The sequence below is a fragment of the Cloeon dipterum genome, chromosome 1 (assembly GCF_949628265.1).
Source record: "Cloeon dipterum chromosome 1, ieCloDipt1.1, whole genome shotgun sequence".
NCBI lineage: Eukaryota > Metazoa > Arthropoda > Insecta > Ephemeroptera > Baetidae > Cloeon > Cloeon dipterum.
This window is the reverse complement of record NC_088786.1, coordinates 18,842,959-18,862,550: the sequence shown is the minus strand read 5'-3', so window position 1 is coordinate 18,862,550 and position 19,592 is coordinate 18,842,959. Positions and strand designations below refer to the sequence as shown.

The 19,592-nt window shown below is 42.7% G+C and overlaps 2 protein-coding genes across 7 annotated transcripts in view; one reads left to right on the top strand and one right to left on the bottom strand.

Annotated features, from left to right (window-relative positions):
• The first annotated feature begins 2,178 nt into the window (after positions 1-2,178).
• LOC135934490 (probable rRNA-processing protein EBP2 homolog) lies at positions 2,179-3,689 on the top strand. The gene is made up of 6 exons (XM_065476275.1): positions 2,179-2,445; positions 2,509-2,604; positions 2,663-2,965; positions 3,022-3,168; positions 3,229-3,353; positions 3,408-3,689. Exons 1-6 carry the CDS (start codon positions 2,275-2,277, stop codon positions 3,616-3,618), a joined length of 1,053 nt encoding a protein of 350 aa, XP_065332347.1. The 5' UTR covers positions 2,179-2,274; the 3' UTR covers positions 3,619-3,689.
• A 487-nt stretch (positions 3,690-4,176) lies between these two features.
• Cda5 (Chitin deacetylase-like 5) overlaps positions 4,177-19,592 on the bottom strand; it is a 45,339-nt gene continuing 29,923 nt past the window's right edge. The window contains exons 2-20 of one of the 6 annotated variants that reach the window (XM_065476268.1): positions 14,519-14,693; positions 14,004-14,196; positions 13,665-13,793; positions 13,137-13,201; positions 11,679-11,825; positions 9,624-11,219; positions 9,323-9,408; positions 9,035-9,261; positions 8,818-8,894; positions 8,458-8,556; positions 8,097-8,306; positions 7,924-7,977; positions 7,292-7,339; positions 7,144-7,230; positions 6,721-7,053; positions 6,077-6,369; positions 5,870-6,014; positions 5,244-5,442; positions 4,177-4,983 (exon numbers count right to left, since the gene is read on the bottom strand). In XM_065476268.1, the coding sequence (XP_065332340.1) occupies positions 4,822-4,983; positions 5,244-5,442; positions 5,870-6,014; positions 6,077-6,369; positions 6,721-7,053; positions 7,144-7,230; positions 7,292-7,339; positions 7,924-7,977; positions 8,097-8,306; positions 8,458-8,556; positions 8,818-8,894; positions 9,035-9,261; positions 9,323-9,408; positions 9,624-11,219; positions 11,679-11,825; positions 13,137-13,201; positions 13,665-13,793; positions 14,004-14,196; positions 14,519-14,693 (4,325 nt within the window). In that variant the 3' untranslated portion in view covers positions 4,177-4,821. The remainder of the gene's footprint in view (positions 4,984-5,243; positions 5,443-5,869; positions 6,015-6,076; positions 6,370-6,720; positions 7,054-7,143; positions 7,231-7,291; positions 7,340-7,923; positions 7,978-8,096; positions 8,307-8,457; positions 8,557-8,817; positions 8,895-9,034; positions 9,262-9,322; positions 9,409-9,623; positions 11,220-11,678; positions 11,826-13,136; positions 13,202-13,664; positions 13,794-14,003; positions 14,197-14,518; positions 14,694-19,592) is intronic. The other 5 variants (XM_065476269.1, XM_065476271.1, XM_065476272.1 and 2 more) reach the window with 5 other exon arrangements.

Here is a 19,592-nt window from a genome sequence, read left to right as displayed (position 1 = left end):
GGGATAAATTCGGAAAAAAGCGGAAAACCTAAAACTGGTGGTTTTTCCGGCTGGATTTTTGCGCTAAAAACCAGTGGTGCAATTTTGCGCATTGCAAAATTGGCGCATTGCAAAATTGGCGAACCCTGGTGGTGCCAGCGGCGATTGTCACTAGAACTTCTGATTCTAACAAAGGGTTGATTTTTTTTAATTGTTGTTTGAATCGTATATCGATTTTTGCAACACTCGAATTTGTGTTGCATTGTGATCAGTGTTACTGGCAACCGCCGCTGACACAGCGATAGTTGTATGTGCATTGTTGGTTATTTTCGCTGGAAATTCTTTCACGATGCCGTTTTCGCGTCCTTTCCGGCCTTTCCAACAAATTCTGAAGCAGCTACTGCCGTTGTTTTACTTGCGAGCTATCTGGAAAAAAGTGCACGACACAAGCAGCGTTGTGTTGCTGCCGTGCCGCTGCAGTCGCTGCACCACAAAGAACTTGGAACCAAAAGGTAAGCGAACTTTTTACTCTCTCTGCATGATTTTTACGCACAATCTCTATCATCACTTTAAAATTATCTATAATCTATAATTCAATGTGCGGATCTTGCCCGTTCCATTTGAATTCAACAGTAGGCGAAATTCGTTGATGTTTTGGACCAAGAATTTTTATTTGCAATTTTTTTTCCCGCCTCAACAGTTAATTTTCCGAAAATGGCCCGGTACATATGGGGGACTCACACTTTCCGCTCATTCACACTTCTCGCTCTCTGATTGGAAGAATCAGTGTAATGCCCTATCCTAGAGAGAAGTATGAGTGTTGGGCGAAAAGTGTTAGAGTGCCATAGATAATTAAATCACCACTCTTAAATAAATATGATGATAAATTCGATAAATTAATGCATAAAATTGTTTTTAGAATCATCTTTCTCCATATTATTGTGCTTTATTAATTATCATGCCTATTGTTTTCCGTGTTTTAGGAACCAATGAGCTGCATGTAAGAGGAATATGGATTATTCAGATGCTGTGTGTGTTCCTGTGTGTTTTCATCACTTCAGATTCAGGCGATTTTAGAGGTTGTATATATTATTCGGAGGGTTTTGGCCGGGAAAATAATCAGTATTAATCACACTAGTCTACCAATGCAAAATTTTTTAAATTGTTCGCGCGAGAAAAATAATTTTTGGATTTTTGAAACAGTTAGGGTCTGCATTTTAACCATCTTGCGTGGTCCAGTTTATAAGCTGTCCATGCTAAAATATTGGGTAGGGTGGATGGTGGAGTTTTAGCGGCCAGGTATTTTTTTTTAGATTCAGTTTAGCGGCCACTTTATAAAAGATTTGTTCGTCTTGGTATTAACGAGATTTTGGCACAAGGGCATGGCCGCTTATTGAATCTAGTTTCCTTTGCTAGATTGATATCTGGTATTATATTTTCACTGATTATTCCTGACTTGGCTAAAACCCTGCTGAGACCCGTAAATTACGCTATTTTTCCGTGTGTTGTTTTGTTTTTAAATAATTTAATAATATGATATTTATCATTTATTCAAAATTTTGTATCGGAATAAAAAAAATTATAAACGCATGAAAAAGGTTTTCTTTTCAAAATAACCTAAAAAATTGTAAGGTTGTAGCGCTCAAAATCGCGTTGAACGCTTTTGAGCAAGAAAGAGCGCAAAAGAGCGAGGGATCAATCCGAGCAACTTTGAGCAAAAATGAAGCCTATTTGAGCAAGGCGAGCACGAGAGAGCCAAAACGAGCACATTTGAGCAAGCAACAATGCAGCCAAACAGAGCACAGAAACGAGCCAAAAAAGCACGAAAAAGCAAAATTGAGCGAGCAAAGCGAGCACGAAAAGTGGGCACGAGCAGGAAAGAGCGAGAAATGAGCATATAGAAATCGCGAGCAGAGCGAGCAAAAATGTCCCAAATAAACGTCTCTGCGAGCGAGCAAGAAAAAGCAAGAACGAGCCGCTCGCGATTTTTCACTGGGAAACGAGAAACGAAAACCCGCCACCCGCTAAATCGCGAAAGCATGATCATAAAAGAAGAGAGGGGGATCCTTCCGGCGGCTCTTTACTGCTGGCACTGCTGCTGCCATCTTAAGGCTAAACAAAAAGCTGAAGCTATCTACCGACCAGCTGAACGCAAGCGGCGAAGCGGCGACAGTAGAAAACTAGACGAAGAAACCACGCGACGCAGCACAACAAAAACACGTGTGGATCGTGTGGATACAAATTTTGAAGCAGTCTTTAAGTTAGATCCCGAAATCTTTTCGCATAAGTTAGAAAATGGTCACGATCAAGGAAATCGATGACAATGAAAGCAGTGAAGGCGTCGACACTGAGTCAGAAACGGAGCAAGAGAGTGAGGAACAAGAAGAGAGCATGGAAATCTCGGAAGACGAGTCGGAGGAGAGTGATGATGAGCATGCAGATCTGAATTTAGATTCTGATTCGGAAGTATGTTGAATCAATATTAAATAATAACTTTTTAATCTAAAAACATATTGCTTGCCCTTTCAGCTTCAAAAAGCTTTTGAAAAAGGAATTATTAAGCCAGGCACTGTAATTAAGACAGCAAAATTGGTCAAGCCACCTCGAAAGTTCACCAATAATGTTGTAAGTGTTTATGAAACTAGATTAAATCTCACCTGTTTATTAACAAATTTTGGCTCAGGGTGGAATGAAAAGAAAGCTGGAAGAGTTCAAGCTTGCTGGCAAGTGGATTGACAGACTGGACGTAGTGTCTGGGCTTGCTCCGCTAGCTCCAGAACTTGTAGAGAAGATGCAAGACCAAAAGCAAATCACAGACTCAACTGAACTCGCAGCTAACGATTTCCAACGCGAGCTGCACTTTTACCGACAGTCGCAAGCAACGGTTTTAGAGGCAATTCCTCGGTTGAAGTCAATGAACATTCCGACACGGAGGCCTGAAGACTATTTTGCTGAAATGCTCAAGACCGACGATCACATGCAGAAGGTTTGGTTTTGACATGTGAAAATGAGGGAGAATCTCATAAGGATTGTATGATGTAGGTTCGGGATGCCTTGACTAAAAAGCAAACTGAAGAGGAGAGAAGAGAGAAGATTCGCCAATTCCGGCAGCAGAAAAAGTTTGGCAAGAAGGTTGAGGCGCAAGCCAAGGTTGCCAAGCAAATGCAGAAAAAGGCCATGCTCGATGAGGTTTACTTAAATACTTGTTTTCCGATTAGACTGGTCATGACATAAACGTTTGCTCATCAGGTTAAGAAATTTAGGAAAGGCCAACGCAAAGATCTGGACTTCCTTGACGACTTTAATCCGAAGAAGGCCAAAGAGGGCCATGCCAAACAGGGTCCAGGGAATTCTGGCAAGGCGAAAATTAAAAGGTAAGCACGGCTCCCACAAAATGTTGAATATTGGAGAGTAATTTGTTGCCTCAGGTCCCAGTTTAGAAAAGAAGCTAAGGATAAGAAATACGGCTTCGGTGGACGCAAGAGGGGCTCTAAGGCAAACACTAGAGAGAGTTCTTCAGAAGCTTTCAACAAAGGCAAGTCTACTGGCAGGCCTGGCATGTCAAGAGGCAAAGGTACGAAACCGCAACAGAGACCTGGTAAAGGTCGCAGGCAGAAAATGAAGGGTGGCAGAAAATAATTTGATTTGTATAATATTTGTAAGAACTCTGGCTCATTAAATTTCATTCGTGCTAATAATTCGTAAACCAACTTCATAGTCTTATTGAAATATGCAACGTAAAATTACTCCCACAAAAATGCAAATTCGTTAAAACGTTTATTACAATTGCAATAAGCCTGCATTGTTTTTCATTTTAAACATCTTTCAGGCTGTATTTTTCCCTTTCAGTTTTTTTTCATTGTTTGGTAGTTATTTGTTCATGACCTCACCCTGAGCGATGGGTAGACGGAAAATTCTTACGAAACTGAGGGCAGGAATAGCATTTTAAAATTATAACACTACAGAGCAACAGATTTTTGCCATCCAATTCCCGTAAATTTTGGGATTTTTGCTACCAATAAGTAAAAAATTATTACGTAAAAACGATAAATTTAACAGTAGTGCGTAAAACCAGGTTTTGAGAAAAATGCAAACCTTTTTTTGTCCGGTATAAATGAAGACTTATAAATGAATATTATTTTGGTCGGCATGATATTGTTCAGGTTACAATGTACTAAGGGAAATGAAATGAAGCCATTCTGAAAGTATTTGACTTTATTATAATATCAATTTTCACGACAAATCTGCAATAAATAGAAACTACACAGGATTAAATTACAATTGGTTCAAACACCTCAAGCACAAATACAGTGACACTCTCCCCATCTTGTTGCTCGATGCTATGGCGAGGACATTTTGCCTCTTGTACTCATCAAACAATCAATCGGTTTCTAAGCGAGAGTACCTCTTGCATCGGGCAACAAGATAATTACGTCTGCACTTTTGCAGCAACAATGTAATCATGTTGAGCAAGATAACAGAACTGATCGAGAACGAATTAATCCACATAAATCACGCCTGCAGTACATTAATGGCAATTCAGAGGTACGAAAGCGCTTAAACACGACACGAGTAGCCAAGTATTCCAGAAACACGATTCTTTTCTATAAAAATCAGAGAAAATTTGTTTATAAGTCATCCAAGCAGCAGTCCCGGACTGATATTAAAAAAAAACTAAAGGATTCAGCCAGTGCATTTCGCTACATTGCTGATACAAAATTTTTGGCTGAGTCCTCTAGCACAAACTAACTAAGAGAATGCGGTCGTCGATTATAAAAAATGCTGTAAAAAATCAGTCCACGTTATGCATCTTCTGGCACTGGTTAGATCGCGCGTGCTTCACTACTCGTCGATCTCGTTATTGTCCACTCGGCTGTTTCTGACGCCCGTCTTGCCGGTCCAGGGGTAAGCGTCTGGGCATGGCTGGCACGTGCGCATGTACCTTACACCGCTCTTGTGCCACAGGTTGCAAACCTTCGGGTTGTTGCACCGCTTCGGCCTCGACTGCAATTCAGATCGTAATTATTAACTTTGAAAGACCACCATTAAACATTTCAATAATGTATATTGATAGTAAAACCATTATGAGGTGGAATTAACTTGAAAAATATTTTTTTTTACAGTGGAAAAATAAATGTTTGTTTATTACCCCAAGGGAGTAACAACCGTATTTTTAAATATATTTTGAATTAATTTAACTTGTATGTATCTTATTATTTTACGATAAATATGTTGTCAAACTTTTTGTTTGCCACATTGTTTACCTGATAGTTGCAGCCAAAGGGAGCGAAGTTCTTGACACTACTCAGGGGGGTGGGGTCCCTCATCCATTGAATAGCCTGCCAGTTAGTGGTCAGCCACACGTCGTCCATAGCCACAATTGTGTCCAAGAAGGCCTCAAAGCCCTCCTTGTGGTGGGGCTGCGTGAACCAAGCGGCGTGGTAGTACAGACCGAAAGGAGCCCTGCAATTCCATAATTAATTTTTAGAAAATGCATTGATTAAATAACGTTTATTCAGAAAAACTTCAGGAATTTTAATTCAGATTTCGATTTAATGGTGCTATAAAACATTATTATTTTTAACTTTAGAAGTGTCTCTAATTGGGACATACGGTTTCTCTATTTTTTTGTTGAGCAATTTATATTTTAAAATTCTAAGTACAATTGTTTCAGAGGAAAACTGGTAGTTGCGTTAACAACAAAAATCGTTTCTGTAACAAACAAAAAAACGGAATTTTCATACTGTTATTCAGTTTAGTTTTCGTATGATTTTTATGGCAGCAAATTAATTAAATTCAATTCCAATTTTTGAACAAAAATTATTCAATTTGTTTGCAATATTCTCAACGACAAAATATACATGACGGTTAAAATGCGCTATCATTGTACCTGTTGGTGGTGTAGTGGCGCTCAAAGTTCTTGATCAGCATCTTGTAGACGCCATCGGCGGTAGGCGGGTTGCTGCACGCGTCTCCCATGGAGCAGCGGCCTCCATTCAGATCCTGCCACATGACCATGGGCACCTCCCAGACACCTGTTTGGCACACGAATTTAATAATCCGTTCTGTCAGATTCGGGACAGGCAGGCGTTATTACCAGGGTAGGACTTGGTGGGGCAGGGCGGGATCATGCAGTCGTGGAAAAGCTTGTAGTCGAGTGTGTAGGGGTAGCTGGGCGGCCTATTCTCGTACACCGGCATCGAGGAGTCGTAAGTGAAGTTGGCGTCGTACAACATCTTGAACATTTTGTTGCCTCCAACGGCAAGGAAGGGTGCGCGCATTCCTCGGACGTCTTCCAATTTGACGCCTCCATAAGCAGACAGGATTTCACGCTGTCCGGCGATTTCCCTGGTCCACTTCTTCTGCGAGAATTGTTCTCCAAAGCTGTGACTGTTAGGAAAATGGGACATAAATATTTATCGCACGTAAATTATTTACCTTGAGCCCCAACCCTGAATTTTACACCGCGATTATTTCTATTTTTTCCTAAAAATTAACAAAAAAAATGCATAGCATTTGTTATTTACATTCCCTTTCTTTGAATTGGTCAAAATTTTATGTTCTTAAATCATCTTCAAGATAAAATAAGAATAATATAATAATCAGTAAATAAAAGTTACACTTGCTGTGCACTGCAATCTAAAATAGTGTGTGGTTTTCGCAATCCACTACAATTTTTGTTTTTTAACTTCTTTTGCTATTCAGATGTAGTCCGACCAAGAAGATTATAATCATATTTACGAGATGGAGTGTGATGCCATTTCGTGTCCGTCGGCGTAGAGGTTTTGCACTTGGCTGTAGTCGGTCCACTCGTGGGAAACGTAGAAGGTAGCAGCGATGGGGCATCCGTTGGGGTTGACGCGGCCGCGCTCAAACAGGGACTCGTACAGACCCTTGTTCAGGTCGTTGACAGAATCGTCGAAGGTGAGAAGCACGATTTGCGGAATCTGCTCGGCGGCGAAGCCACCGGGAACGTCCTTGCCGCCGCAATAACAATCGGGAAGCAGGCACACGTCCTTACGGCACTTGGCAGCAGTCTGGTCCACACGGGGCGTCGGGTAGATGGGCTCGGGCCTACGAATATCGTGACAAATCGTTATTTCGTGAATTATTGGGCTTCTATTTTTGAAGATAGGAATTAGCATTGCGTGCGGAGTCACTCACCTGCTAGGAGGGAAGCGGTAGATGTCGATGAAGTCGACGGCCTTGGAAACAATATTGGCTGAAGGTTTCAGGGTGGGACGATGGCTTCTAAAATAATATGAACCAAAATTAATTCAAACGGATTTAATTTAAATTATTGGGAACATACGCGGCCTTGACACTGCCGCGACCTCTGGAGCTCGACGAGCTTTTGCCCCTGAAAGAATTGAATCATGTAACTTCCGAAATCAATTTTTTTGCAAATAAAAGTGAATTGTAGCAGTGCGTCCTGGCCAGTGCTGTGTGTGTAGACGATTGCTTGCAATGAATTGTGTAAATAAGAAGCATAAAATGTGAAATTTAGCACACATAAATATAATTTCGGGAGCTCCTGAACCGGTAAAAGACAATTAATTGAACTCGATATGGCAGTCTTCCAATGCGAGAACTGTTGTGGTGCCAGCAGACCGTTGTTCTGATGAGTGCGCCGCTCCTTGCAACCGCTATTTTTCCATGCAATATTGTTTTTACTTTTTTGCAGCGAGAGTAGAATCATAAAAGCGATCACCGTGTAAGAAACAGAAAGAAGCAATTAGGATAAAAGGGGACAGGCAGAGAAGAGTTTGCGACTTGTTTTCCTGGCCATGCGGACACATATCACATGACATTCGGCATTTCGTTTTCCTCACTCAGTGTAGTTTATGCAAAGCACATGTCTTGCTATTACTCGATTTCGGCTATTCCAAGCATGATGATAATATTAAAATGCGTATACGGTAAATATTTTCGGCTGTCGTTTACCTTTGGGAATTGCCTGAGGCCTCGACAGCAGTAGCAGTTGGCCTAGCCCTGCTGCTACACATCCAGAATTTCAATTAAGTATAATGCGCCATTAAAAAAGCTCGACTTGATCAAAAATCACTACTAAAACGCTACGTTGTCTTCTAACTATTAATGAGAGAGCATAAATGTACCTTGTTACGGGACTTTCAGAAACTCGATTGTCCGAGTCGTAACCTCCAGAAGGGAGGTCCTCGTCTCCAGCGTCAATCGCTTCGTAATCGGAAATGCGGGTGCGGGCTTTGGTAGAGCCGCGGTTGGAAATGCTCTTTTGCTGTCGCTCGGGTTGGTAAACCATATCTGGGGACGAAGTAGGTCGGACCAAGGACCGCTGTTTGCTACTCCTGATTGGGATGAAATTAAAAAAAAAAACATTCAACTCTCATTGCGTGCTCAGGAATCTTTAGCTGTTGGAAAGCGATTTGAAAAACTATACTATTATAGGCGCTAAAGAAAGTCTAGAGTGCTGATTTTTGTGTGCAGTATTTTGTATACCTTGACGAAACGCTCTCAGTAATTGGGGCGACGGACGGCTTAATTGTTGTTGTGGTTGTTGTAGTTGTGGTTGTGGTTAGATGCTCTGTTGAATGTTTCCTGTGCACCACATCCCAGCAATTAACAACCATAGTTTTACAAATGTACATGGCTTTGACAATCATTTATCGTTTCATATATTTACAATTAACGAAACATTAAATTCAAGAAATAATATATCAAACCCACACCATGGTAAATCATTTAACAAAGAGAAGAGGGAAAAATTGTTTGATATTTATAAAGGAGATAAGAAAAATTATTCCTGACGCGTCACTCATTCTACGTACAAGTGATATGTGTGTAATAATTTGCACTTACGATGAAGAGGAGCCTCTGCTAGACTGCTTGGGTGTGGGCTGAGGGCTAGGCTGCTGGTAGGCGATCTCATCATCGGTCTAAATTTAATTAAGGGAATTAAATAGATGCGATTCAGGGAATTTTTAAATGATTTTTGCTTGCCATCCTCGCTATATTCGCCCCAATTATCAATGATATTTTTCCGCGATGCAAATATGACTCAGAAGGTGTTACTAACCTGATAGGCGTCGTAGTCGTAGTTATTAGCGGGGTACTGAGGCTGGGCGACCGCAGGTTCGGCGGCGTAGCTTGGCGAAGGACGGTATTCCTGCTGGATAGCTGGCGCTGCAGCGGTAGGGGTGGTCTGCACGGTGTACTGTCCGCGATAAAGGGGCTGCTGCGGCTGCGGCTGCTGCTGCTGCTGCTGCTGTTGTTCGACGGCAGTAGGGTATTGCTGTTCGTATTCTACGTAGGTTGAAGGGAAACTTTAAAATCAACTCTTGCTGGAGAGTTTTCAACCGCTTACCATCGTAGGCATAATCTTCATAGCCGTACGTGTTATTTGCTGCGACTTGCACAGGAGCTTGGGTGGTAGGAGCGTATTGAGTGGGCCTGAAATATAGCGCATTGTTTTATAATTGACACTTAAAATAAAAAAACCTGCAAAATAAGAAGTATATATTTTATTTTTATTTGGAATATAGTCAAAAGCTGAAGTTTTAAAACCACACCTCCCATAATAAATGTATAATGTGGCCCAAAGAAATGTGTTGAAAATAATGAGGTGATATATGGTATTTGCGACTCGAGTGTGACATGTGGACTACCTTTTCGTGGCGATAACATTAGCTCCTCTAGTTCTACTAGTGGCAGGACGACGCTTTGAACTCTGTCGTGTGTCATCCTGGTTGTCAACCGGCCTACGTCGGACAGTCTGTGCATGGGTGTAGGAGGGCGTTGGGGAGGGATTGGTTCGGGTTCGGGTGCGTGGCCTCGGGGTTGTAGTGGTAGTGGTTGTAGGGGCGGGGGTTGTGGTAGTAGTTGTGGTGGTTGTAGGGGCGGGGGTTGTGGTAGTAGTGGTGGTTGTGGTGGTGGTGGTGGTGGTTGTGGTGGGACGGGGACGCTTAGTCGGGGGAGGGGTGATCAGAACGATTTCCTCTTTAATCACGGGATGCTGGGGCCGCCTGTTGGTCACGGTGGACAGCCGGAAGGGACGCGGCGTCGTCGGCGAGGCACCACCAGTGATTTTGTTGATGTGCGGCCTCAGAAATTCGTCGACCTCGTCGGGCAGGTCTTCAGGAGAGGGCAGGAACTGTTTGCTGGGCTTGTATCTCTGCTGGGTCACTCTTGACCTGGGGGTCGTGGCACGGCTTTCTGGGGTGGGCGTGAAGTACTGCTCGATGGGGAGCCTGCTGCGGCCGGTGTTTTCGGCGAAACTGATCGTGTTCTCCGTAGTAGACGGGCCTCTGGTGATGTAGTCAATCGCCTCAAAGGGCTTCACCGGCTTCAGAGTCGCTTGCGGGCGCGGCTTCTCGGTTGCATGCTGCCTTAGTGTGGACTGCAAGAATTCGTCGAACAGCGAGGTCTTCGGGGTGGAGGGCTGCTTGGGCAGTTGTTTCGGCGCAGGAGCAGGGACCCTGGTGGCGGCCGTGAAGGAAACAGGGTTCAGAGGTAACTGGATGGGTGAAACGGCCTTACGGGTTGAGTCGTCATCAAAATCGAAAGTTTGTTTCACCCTGGCGGGGGTGGACTTGGCAGACGTGCGAGTAGGCGGCAGACTACTCTGGTATACGATTTCCTGATTGTAGTGGGCTTCAGGAGTGGTGACTCGTCTCGGGGGAGGAGTGACGTCCTCTTCGTACTCGAAAACGGCGTGCGTCGTGTGGCGGACCGGTGCGGGCGTCGTTCGCTGCTGACTGTATGTGATCGGCGTTCGGTCATATTCTTGCTCGTCCTGCTGCTTTTGGGCAAAGAAACTGTCGTAGGCGACCGGAGTGTTCTGGACTGGGGCGGGTTTGATGCTGGGCAGGTCGAAGAAGTTCTGCACAGGGGACCTGAATTGCTGTTGCTGGTTGCCGCGCGACGCCTCAATCGCCTTCTGCGCCCTGAAGTTCTCGAGGAAGGTGTCGATGTCGACCGTAGGCTGAACACGAGGCACGGAGGGAGGGGTAGGGGTGGTGACGGGGGAGGTGTTTTGGCCGAAGGGACTGGTATTGGGCCTGAACGTAAATTGAGTGGTGTGAGCCGGGTTTGGCTGCGAGTTGCGCGTCAGCGAGGTGCCCGCGGGATTTTGCAGGTAAGTGTTAGAGAAGGAAAAGAAGTCGTCAAGGTTGCGAAAGGGTTGGGAGGTTGGTTGGCGGGTGGAGGGTCTGAGAGGCCACGCAGGGAAATCGCCGCTTTGCGCGGACCGGGCGAATCTGTGTCTGAGAGGGGAGAGGAAAAGGAACGGAGAGAAACAAAAAAATCACGCATCAGTTGAGAATTTGCTAAAATATAAAAATAATATATTGATTTTGGGACTGCAGCTAGCAACTTTTTTAAACAAAGCAGCGGCTGCACAGTGCACACTAATGTGTTATTTAAAATTTTCAAAACAGTATAAGCTGTATAGCACTTTTACTCCAAATTTCTTAATTGTATGTACACAATTTCGATCGTGATTGGCGATTTTCCCTAAACAGAGCAAGAAGACAGATAGAAAATGATAAAGAGAGAGAGAAAGGCGACTGAGAGGGTTAATGATTTAAATTTCACAAAATAATGCAAACTGCTTTTAGTATAGTAAGGAGAGTCAGATTTTGTGAACACAAATAAAGATTCCTTGCGTCTCTCATCTCATTTAGGGGAAGGGGTGTGGGATCAGGGTTTTCAGGGGATGTTACCTGGCGTGAGTGTTGGCAGTCCAGCGTTTGCGTCGGCGTCGGCGTCGATACGCCATGGTTAGGTTAGTCTTACCTTCCTCCACATCTGTCCACAATTGGTTAGTCATGAGTTCAAAGTCTTCCGAAAGTCGTGCAGTCTTCGAAGAACTGTAATGCGTCATTACGTCAGTACACAGAGGGAAGGATTATGAGATGATCTCTCGTCAGTCTTTGGTCTCTGATATTTTTAGCATAATATGCAACTGTGTGGGCAAGTGTGGCCGGCGGGTTGCATAATCAATATCGGGCAAGGGTTTGATAAATTTATTGTTGACAATTGATCGTAGACGAAATTTACATTGATTAGAAAAATAAAATAAAGATTGAGCATTTTTCAAATGATTAAAGAAGTTCTGAATAAACTGAAGTAATTCCCCGGCTGAGATACAAAAAAAGTTCCGGATTCGTTTCTAGTTTCGAGAAATAGGTGTGCCGTTTGTCGAGGAACTGAATCGCTTTCAGGTTCAAAGGTGCCGAGCATAGGGACTGCGGAGTCGTGATCTTTGCCCTTATGCGAGCAAAAAAAGTTCACGCGCGGAGCGTAACCTGATCACGCCGGATTATTAATTTTATTTTACTAGGAATGCAGAGTGTGCGGTGCGCAAAAGGAGTTTGCTTTTATTCACAGAGAAAGTTGCATACATTTACGATTGGGAGAGATGACTCAAGAGCCGCGGAGCCTGACACGGCGTGTGTGTGTTAAAGGTCAGCACATCACCTCACAGCCGCGAGTCAGGCCTGTGCAATTATGCAACGTTATCTAACTGCCGGCGGGGAAGCTCGGAGAGCACGCGTGCCTCGGATGACACGCGACAATAATATTCTTGCTCGTAATGACACAATTGAATATGTGATTATGAGAGATGATCGATCGATAAAGACAAACAATGAGCTTCGCTCGCCTGGCGGTGTGAAAAGTGAAGGAAGGATTGGTGGACAAATAAATTTATGCGGTAAAGTTTGCCAGCAGAGGAAAGTAACGCGTAAGCGGCAGAGGCTTGAAAAAAAGAGTTGGAAGAGTGTTTTCTAATGCCGGAACTGGGCCGGGAACGACGCGCTAGTCATAATGTCGGTAATAAGGTAAAAGAGCAGAATCTTGTGTGTACTGAGTATATTTTTTCATTCTGAAGAAGGGTTTTGTGCATGCTTGGCATACAGAGCAAGTCGGGTTAAATCTGGGACACGTTGAAAATGCAAATCCGCCCCGCCGAGAACTATTGTTAGAAAGCAAATCAGAGGGACAGACTCTAATTTGCGCTGATTATGTAATAATTATTGTTATGCGTGGCTGGATTGTGTGTGCGGTGTGTATGCAGAGACAAGCTGACAAAGACAGAGTTGGGTGTACTTAGTATTTGAAAAATGCAAACCAGTATCGAGCAGAAAGAACTAGCTATTTTCGGTACTTAAAAATCTTACCTGGTGTACTGCTGGGCAGAAACGTAAGTTTTGTCGCCAATGGAACGGCCGCTGTTGGCCTGCAGCTGCGGAGAAGATAATAATAATAACTTCAGTCTTGTGAATTAGGAGAGTTATTATAATAACGCAAAACTGGACATAATTATTCTGCTTCAAGTATAAAGAAAAGTGTTTAGGCTAATGTGTGAAATTGCTCTAGTTTTGACAAATGAGGCACAATAAACGACAGTTAGTGCGGCTGGCCCCTTTAGTTGGTCCATTGCTTCATCTGGGTCAACTGTAATTAATGATGCATTGTTTTTTTTACGTGGCTACGGGGAAATGCCGATCGAATCTCGATATTTTACGCACTTTGCTTGCGTAATTTCCTCCGATTTGAAACGCTTCGCGCACGCTTTATCAGATTAGGAAAATGATATGGCAAGCAAAGTTCAGCTTTTAACTCTCTAATGGGGATTTGAACTAATGTCAGGCGCGAACTGAGTCTAGGGCAATTAAGATGAAATTCAGCATTTATTCGAAACTCACGGGAATAATGTTTGTGACGCTAAGACGAGCGCCATCTCTGTCTCTGGCCACCTGACCAACAGTGTTGGGCTGACCTCTGTTCACTCTCTGCTGTCTGTCGATAATTTCCTCCTCTCCAACATCCTCATACTAAAACAATTTTAAGGTTAAATAACATATTTTAATTGTAGAAAACATCTCTATTTACAAATACAGTAATATAATGAACTTTTTTCTAAAACCTTATATTGAATTTTATAGAATAAAGGCTTTTTTCTTCAAAGTTGAAAGAAAAATTAATACGCAAGATATTCCACTTTTACTGTGATCTAGAGTTTACATAAAACAATTATTTCAAACCTGATTCTGCTGCTGGATTTGCTGGTGTTGGATGGGCCTGGCAGCCGGGGTGGAATGGCCAGCGCGCCAGTTGTTGGTGCTGGTTCGTGAGTCAGTCACCCTGACAGTGCTGACGCCCTGGGAGGGCGCGGCAGCAGCCGCATTTTCGCCACAGCCGACGTTGCGAGGCCAGTCGCAGGTCTGCAACTCGTGGCTAAAAGAGGAAAAAACACGATTAATTAGGTCCTTTCCATATCGACTTTTATGATCCAGCAAGTCATTCAAGGCGTATCATAGGTGCAGGTGATTTAACCTTCAAGGGTAACCATCGCACATTATTTAGTGAAAAGAGTTGTGTATTTAACATAGTTACTATATTTAAGGTCTACACAAATTTCATCCAATCGTAAGATTATTTAACTTTAAAACTATTAAATCCATAAATAGAATATAGGTTTTAAAAGACCCTCTTATTGGTTCAATTGACTCCATTTGAAGGCAGTAATTGATTAAATTGTTGAAAATCGGTGACATACCTGTACATGAGTCCACCGGTGCAAGACTCGAGAAGGGCTCCACCGAAGACGCAGACATAGTACTGGGTGCAGTCAGTGGGGTGGGGGTAGTAGCCAAACTCATCGGGACAGTCGAACTCGGCAGAGCCATTAGGTCCGCTGGCGACTCTTCGTCTCTGAGCCTCCGCCTGGAACTCTGAAAGTAGAAAATCAAGAAATGACGCACACGAAAACAGCAACTTAATTAGAGCACATGCTGATAATTTTAGGAATGCGGGCTGAGAGAAAAAAATATATCGAGCAGCACACTCGTTTCCCTAGCAAGCAGAGAAAGTGTCAGGCTCTTGAAAAAGCAAGGCGGCAGGTGTGTGCTTCGAGTACTTGCTCACGTCAAAAAGGCGATTAATTAAACGAGAGTTTCCTAGGGATAAGAACTGTTGAAACGTTTATTACGCGTTTGTGCAAATAGTTCTGGCAAGCGTGAGGAGAAATTTTTCTTCAGAGGCGGAATTATCAGTTAAAAATCGAAAGATTGAAGTAAGAGGCAAAAGCTGTAAAATTAAAAGTGCAAGTGCACTCGCGTCTCGAGTGTGGAAATTAGAAAAGACTCATCCTCGCCTTATATATTGCCCCATAAAAGGTATCATCGAAAGTCGACTGGCCTGATTTCACGTGATAGGAAACGAGCAACATTATCCGAACGAATGCGCACATAAAGATACATTTTATTGCATCTCAATGTCTTCCGCTCCTTGTCTCCTTAAATTTCTAATATGATTTTGTGCGCATCCTCTCGATGTCGTCGGAGCAGCAATTTATTTTCCACTTTCCTTTGCAAAAGTGTTAGAAGCTGACGGCTGATTTGAATACGAAATTCGTTGCGGAGAAATGCACGCACTTTCGAGATTTAATTAGACTCACGGCCGGCCTTGGCCAAGGGCAGTGAAGCTCTGCAAAATGATTTTTGTCTGCGCGTTCGCGGAAAATTATTATTATTCGTCGCGCGCGGCCTTGCCATAATTTTCGATGCCTCGCGAAGATTGCCCGGCTTTTATTACGGCTAGTGACCGCGATCAAGGTCTTTTTGCAGGCCACAGGTATGCAGATTGGGTGCCCGGCTCCACCCTTGGTCTCTGGCAGCTCGTCCCGGCGCCTCAGAGGTGCTTTTTAATCGTTCACCTCGAATAAATCAAGAGGGAAACAAGAAATTTAAAGGAGGATCAGAGGTGACCGAGATGGGATGTGTTAAATTAGCGCTTCGAAGGTTTTGGCTCACTTTGATGCCCAAGGTCCGAAGCAGGAAAAGGAGTATTAAATTCTAGCTTACAACGATTATTATTTAAGTCGTTTAAACCATACTTAGAATCATGTAAAATCATCTAAAAAATTTTAATTAGGCTACAAATCCAAACGGAAGCGCGAATTTCGGGCTACGCGAGGGATTTTTCCATGATTTAAATTTCCAGGTGGGAATTTATCAGCCCAAAAATATTGATTTGGTTTATTATTGTGTTTTTTATCGTGAAACAGGGCACATCTGTGACGCCCAAACTTGTCGGAAGGATGTAGAAGGAAGTTTTTTGTAAGCAACGAGAATTTAGTCCGTTATTTATCATAATATCGCACTATATTTTATTTTTGTAATTGTGATTAAATTATGGCTATTTTATGGAGAGCGATCAAGTCGAGTGCAACGTTGTAATAATCTTTGTGCTTATTTTCTCGCTTGACCTGGTTGCCGCATGTGATAGAGCTACAAACGTTTAGCCAGCAATCAATTAATTCTTTTCCGTGCACTTTCTTTCGGCTCGGGACAAATTAGGCCAGCCAAAGAAGATGAGCTCAGTTTGTAATATCACGAGGGCATAAATCTTTCCCACTCTGCGAGCGACAGGTAGTTTATATAATTCATTAAGTTTAATTAAACCATCACGCCTGTCGTTTGCGGCTAACTAGACTAATTGCTATCGGATTGAAGGAAAACAAGTAATGCGGGAGTAAAAAATGCAATCGCCGAGTCGAGAAACGCCCTTCTGGCAGTCCGGGGTTTAAATCAATCGTTAATTTGCGTCTTTCTCCGCAATTTGGGCATCAACAAATAAAATGTAATTGTCTAGGGCCGCGTTTTGATCTTTCGCTGCTCATTTCGGCCGATCTGGAGCAATACGCCCGCGACTCGAGTGTTATATTTACGCTTTCACATTCCGCGGTAGTAGGTGTCTTGTCTTGCTGGAAAATATATCGAGCGAGTGTTACAAAACTTTTGAGAGCTAGCGTAACAGTGAGCGTATTGCAGCTGCTGCCGGCCAGAGATCGGCCAGGGTTCAGCAACGCGGCGGGCGAACCAACCACGCCCAAGCCAAGGACACGCCTCGAGCACGCTCCAGGCAAGGTCACTCTCCGCCAAATGCGCTGACCCTCGCAGCATTATCGGGAATTGGTTTCCCAACTGCGTCTCCAGTTATTTATCTCTGTGGCAAAGTTAGTGCAGCCACTAGATGAAAAATAAGACAGTTTTGGTTGTATTTTATCACCTGGACCGCCCACGGAAGGTGATGCCACAAATCTTTCTTTTCTCAAAAACATTCCTATTTGCGAAACTGGTTTCTAGGGGGGCTAGATGTTTTTATTCATTTATTTATCGATGCTGTGTCAGCATAAGTGTATCCACTTTGCAAAATTTATGAGAGGCATTTACATTCCAGTGAATCCTGTGTTGGTCCTTTTCCAGCTCTAATTTTTAAATTTTATTTGGTTTAGTTCATGAAAACCAAAGTAAAAATTAGAAGCCACGATCAAGCAGTAGTAGTATGAGTAAATTTAAAGTGGATGTACTGCTAAATAATAAAAATTGTTTTTCCTTTAACTTAATACTCTCTGTAAATTGGGAAAAGCAAACAATTTCCTAGGATTTCATTTAAATTTGAAGGAAAATCGGCCCAAATGCTTGCATGCAAGCACTGTCTTACATTTTAAAATCCTTTTTTACCAGAAGGGAAATTAGCTCATAATTCGTACACCATTGAATAGAACACGGCGGCAAATATTGAAATTTAAATCTTACTAAGGCCTGATATGACATTATTATTCAAACTGAAACTTTAGCGTTTGCTACTAATTGCAGTCAACAATTCAAATTAATTTAATTTCTTGTATCCACTTAAACAAATTAAGATTGCGTTCTATTATTCATTGGAACATTCCATCCTCAAAGTTTTCATGCTGTTTCAAGCTATTTCTCAACCTTAAAAGACACATTTTATGTATTCTTGCAACTCCATAGATTTACTCAACGTGCAGTTAGAGCATGTTGCAACTAAATAAAACAGCTCAACGGAGTGCATCGGTTCAATAAATTACCAGACCGGAATTGCCGGTTGTGAAGGTTTTGATATATTTCGTACGATTTACATCAAGGCGTCCTTGCATAATTTTGATTATTTGCTTTCTTCCGGCATCATGTTGACATTTTAATTTAGTTAACGGGCGCAATTTAGTAAGGGCTTCATTATTTGAAACGCGTTATAAAATGGCAAATTAAAAGCGAATCACTCTGTTAGAGACAGTGCCAATGTCCTTTTCAAAATAATTGCACTCGTAAAAGTCGTTTGTGTAACACAATTTCGTCTTTTCACACTAGAGCGGTAGAGTAGCAAAAAGTCTGCTGGGCAAACAGTGACTCGCTTGTACGGTGCAAAAAGCTACTTTCTTCCTTTCTTTCTGCACTTTTCACCGGCGGGCAGGTGAAATGGCTTCAGTCGGGTGGGCGTAGCGCTGATAATCAATTAGCCTACTCATTAGGCGGCTGCGGCAGGGCGTGGTGGATTGGATGAATAATTTATTTCGCAACCATGAAAATCGGTGCTTCTGCGATGACGATTGTAGCAGGCGGATTGGCTAATTTTTACTTCAAGAGTTATGCAAAAAAATCCAATACCCTCCAAATCAGGATATTTATTGCCCGGAACACGCTTCCTGCACGATTTTATCGCAAATTAACTGCGAAAAATTGAGCTGCCATGCGTAAATAATAATTTAGAGTTTATTGAATAAAGACACTCATTAAATGACTATAACCGTGATAAAAACGCTCAAGGGCGTGAGCAATTAAGGGAGTTCATGTTTCGCGACTTATTGCATAAACTATATATAGAGTGATTTTTTTTGTCCTGGCCGCGGGAAAAATTATGCAGATTTCGCCACGTGCTTTGTTTCCATACTGAAGTGTTTGGTAACGAATGCAATCTATTTCTTCGGGCCAGAGCAATTTAAGCGAGAGCACTCTATTTGCGTCTACTTATGGATGCGCGCCACGAAGCGGTGCATTATATTTTATTTATTTTCAGTTGCGTCACGAGTGACTCGGCACGCTCGCTCGCTTGACGTGGGTTAGGAAAATACGAGGCAAATATTCGCGTCGCACCGCAAACCATGAAACAAATGTGGCGATTTCTGCAGCCGCAGAATCTGTCCCTTTGGCAACGATTTGCCTCCACAGTGGCTGACAGTTGCTGACCGCACAACTCGTCTCTCAACTCGGTGGTAGAACATTCCTCTCACGCAAAGGAATTTTGTTTGTAAATCGAGAAAGCTGCTCTGCATGATTATTTTAATTTCAAAACTCGAGTGACCTTTAAGTGTGACTCAATTATGTAGAATGCAGGATATTAAAATACTGCCCTGAATTAATCTTATGTTTAGTTAAATTCGATGTTGAAAGACATGAGCTAAAACAAGATCGTGATTAATATCACAAACGTTTCTACGATTTTAATGTATATCAATTCTCTTTAACAAATAAAAACTTCTTATTAATATACTAGAATTGAAAAATAAAAAACCCACAAATTTTTCCTTGAGAAATAGTTGTTCTAAAAAAGAGAAGTGCAGCATCAATTCCAAATACCCTTGACCGATTGATAAATTAAGAGTTCTCTTGTTGGATTGGGGAGACGCAGCAAACGACGTAAATCACGTGTTGAATTGAAGCGTCGGTTTGGCATTGGGAACAGGCCCGCCAGGGTTGATACCCTATGAAGGTTGGGCAAGGACGTCCGCGTAAAGGGCGTTGTTGCTGTAGAGACGGACACAACAA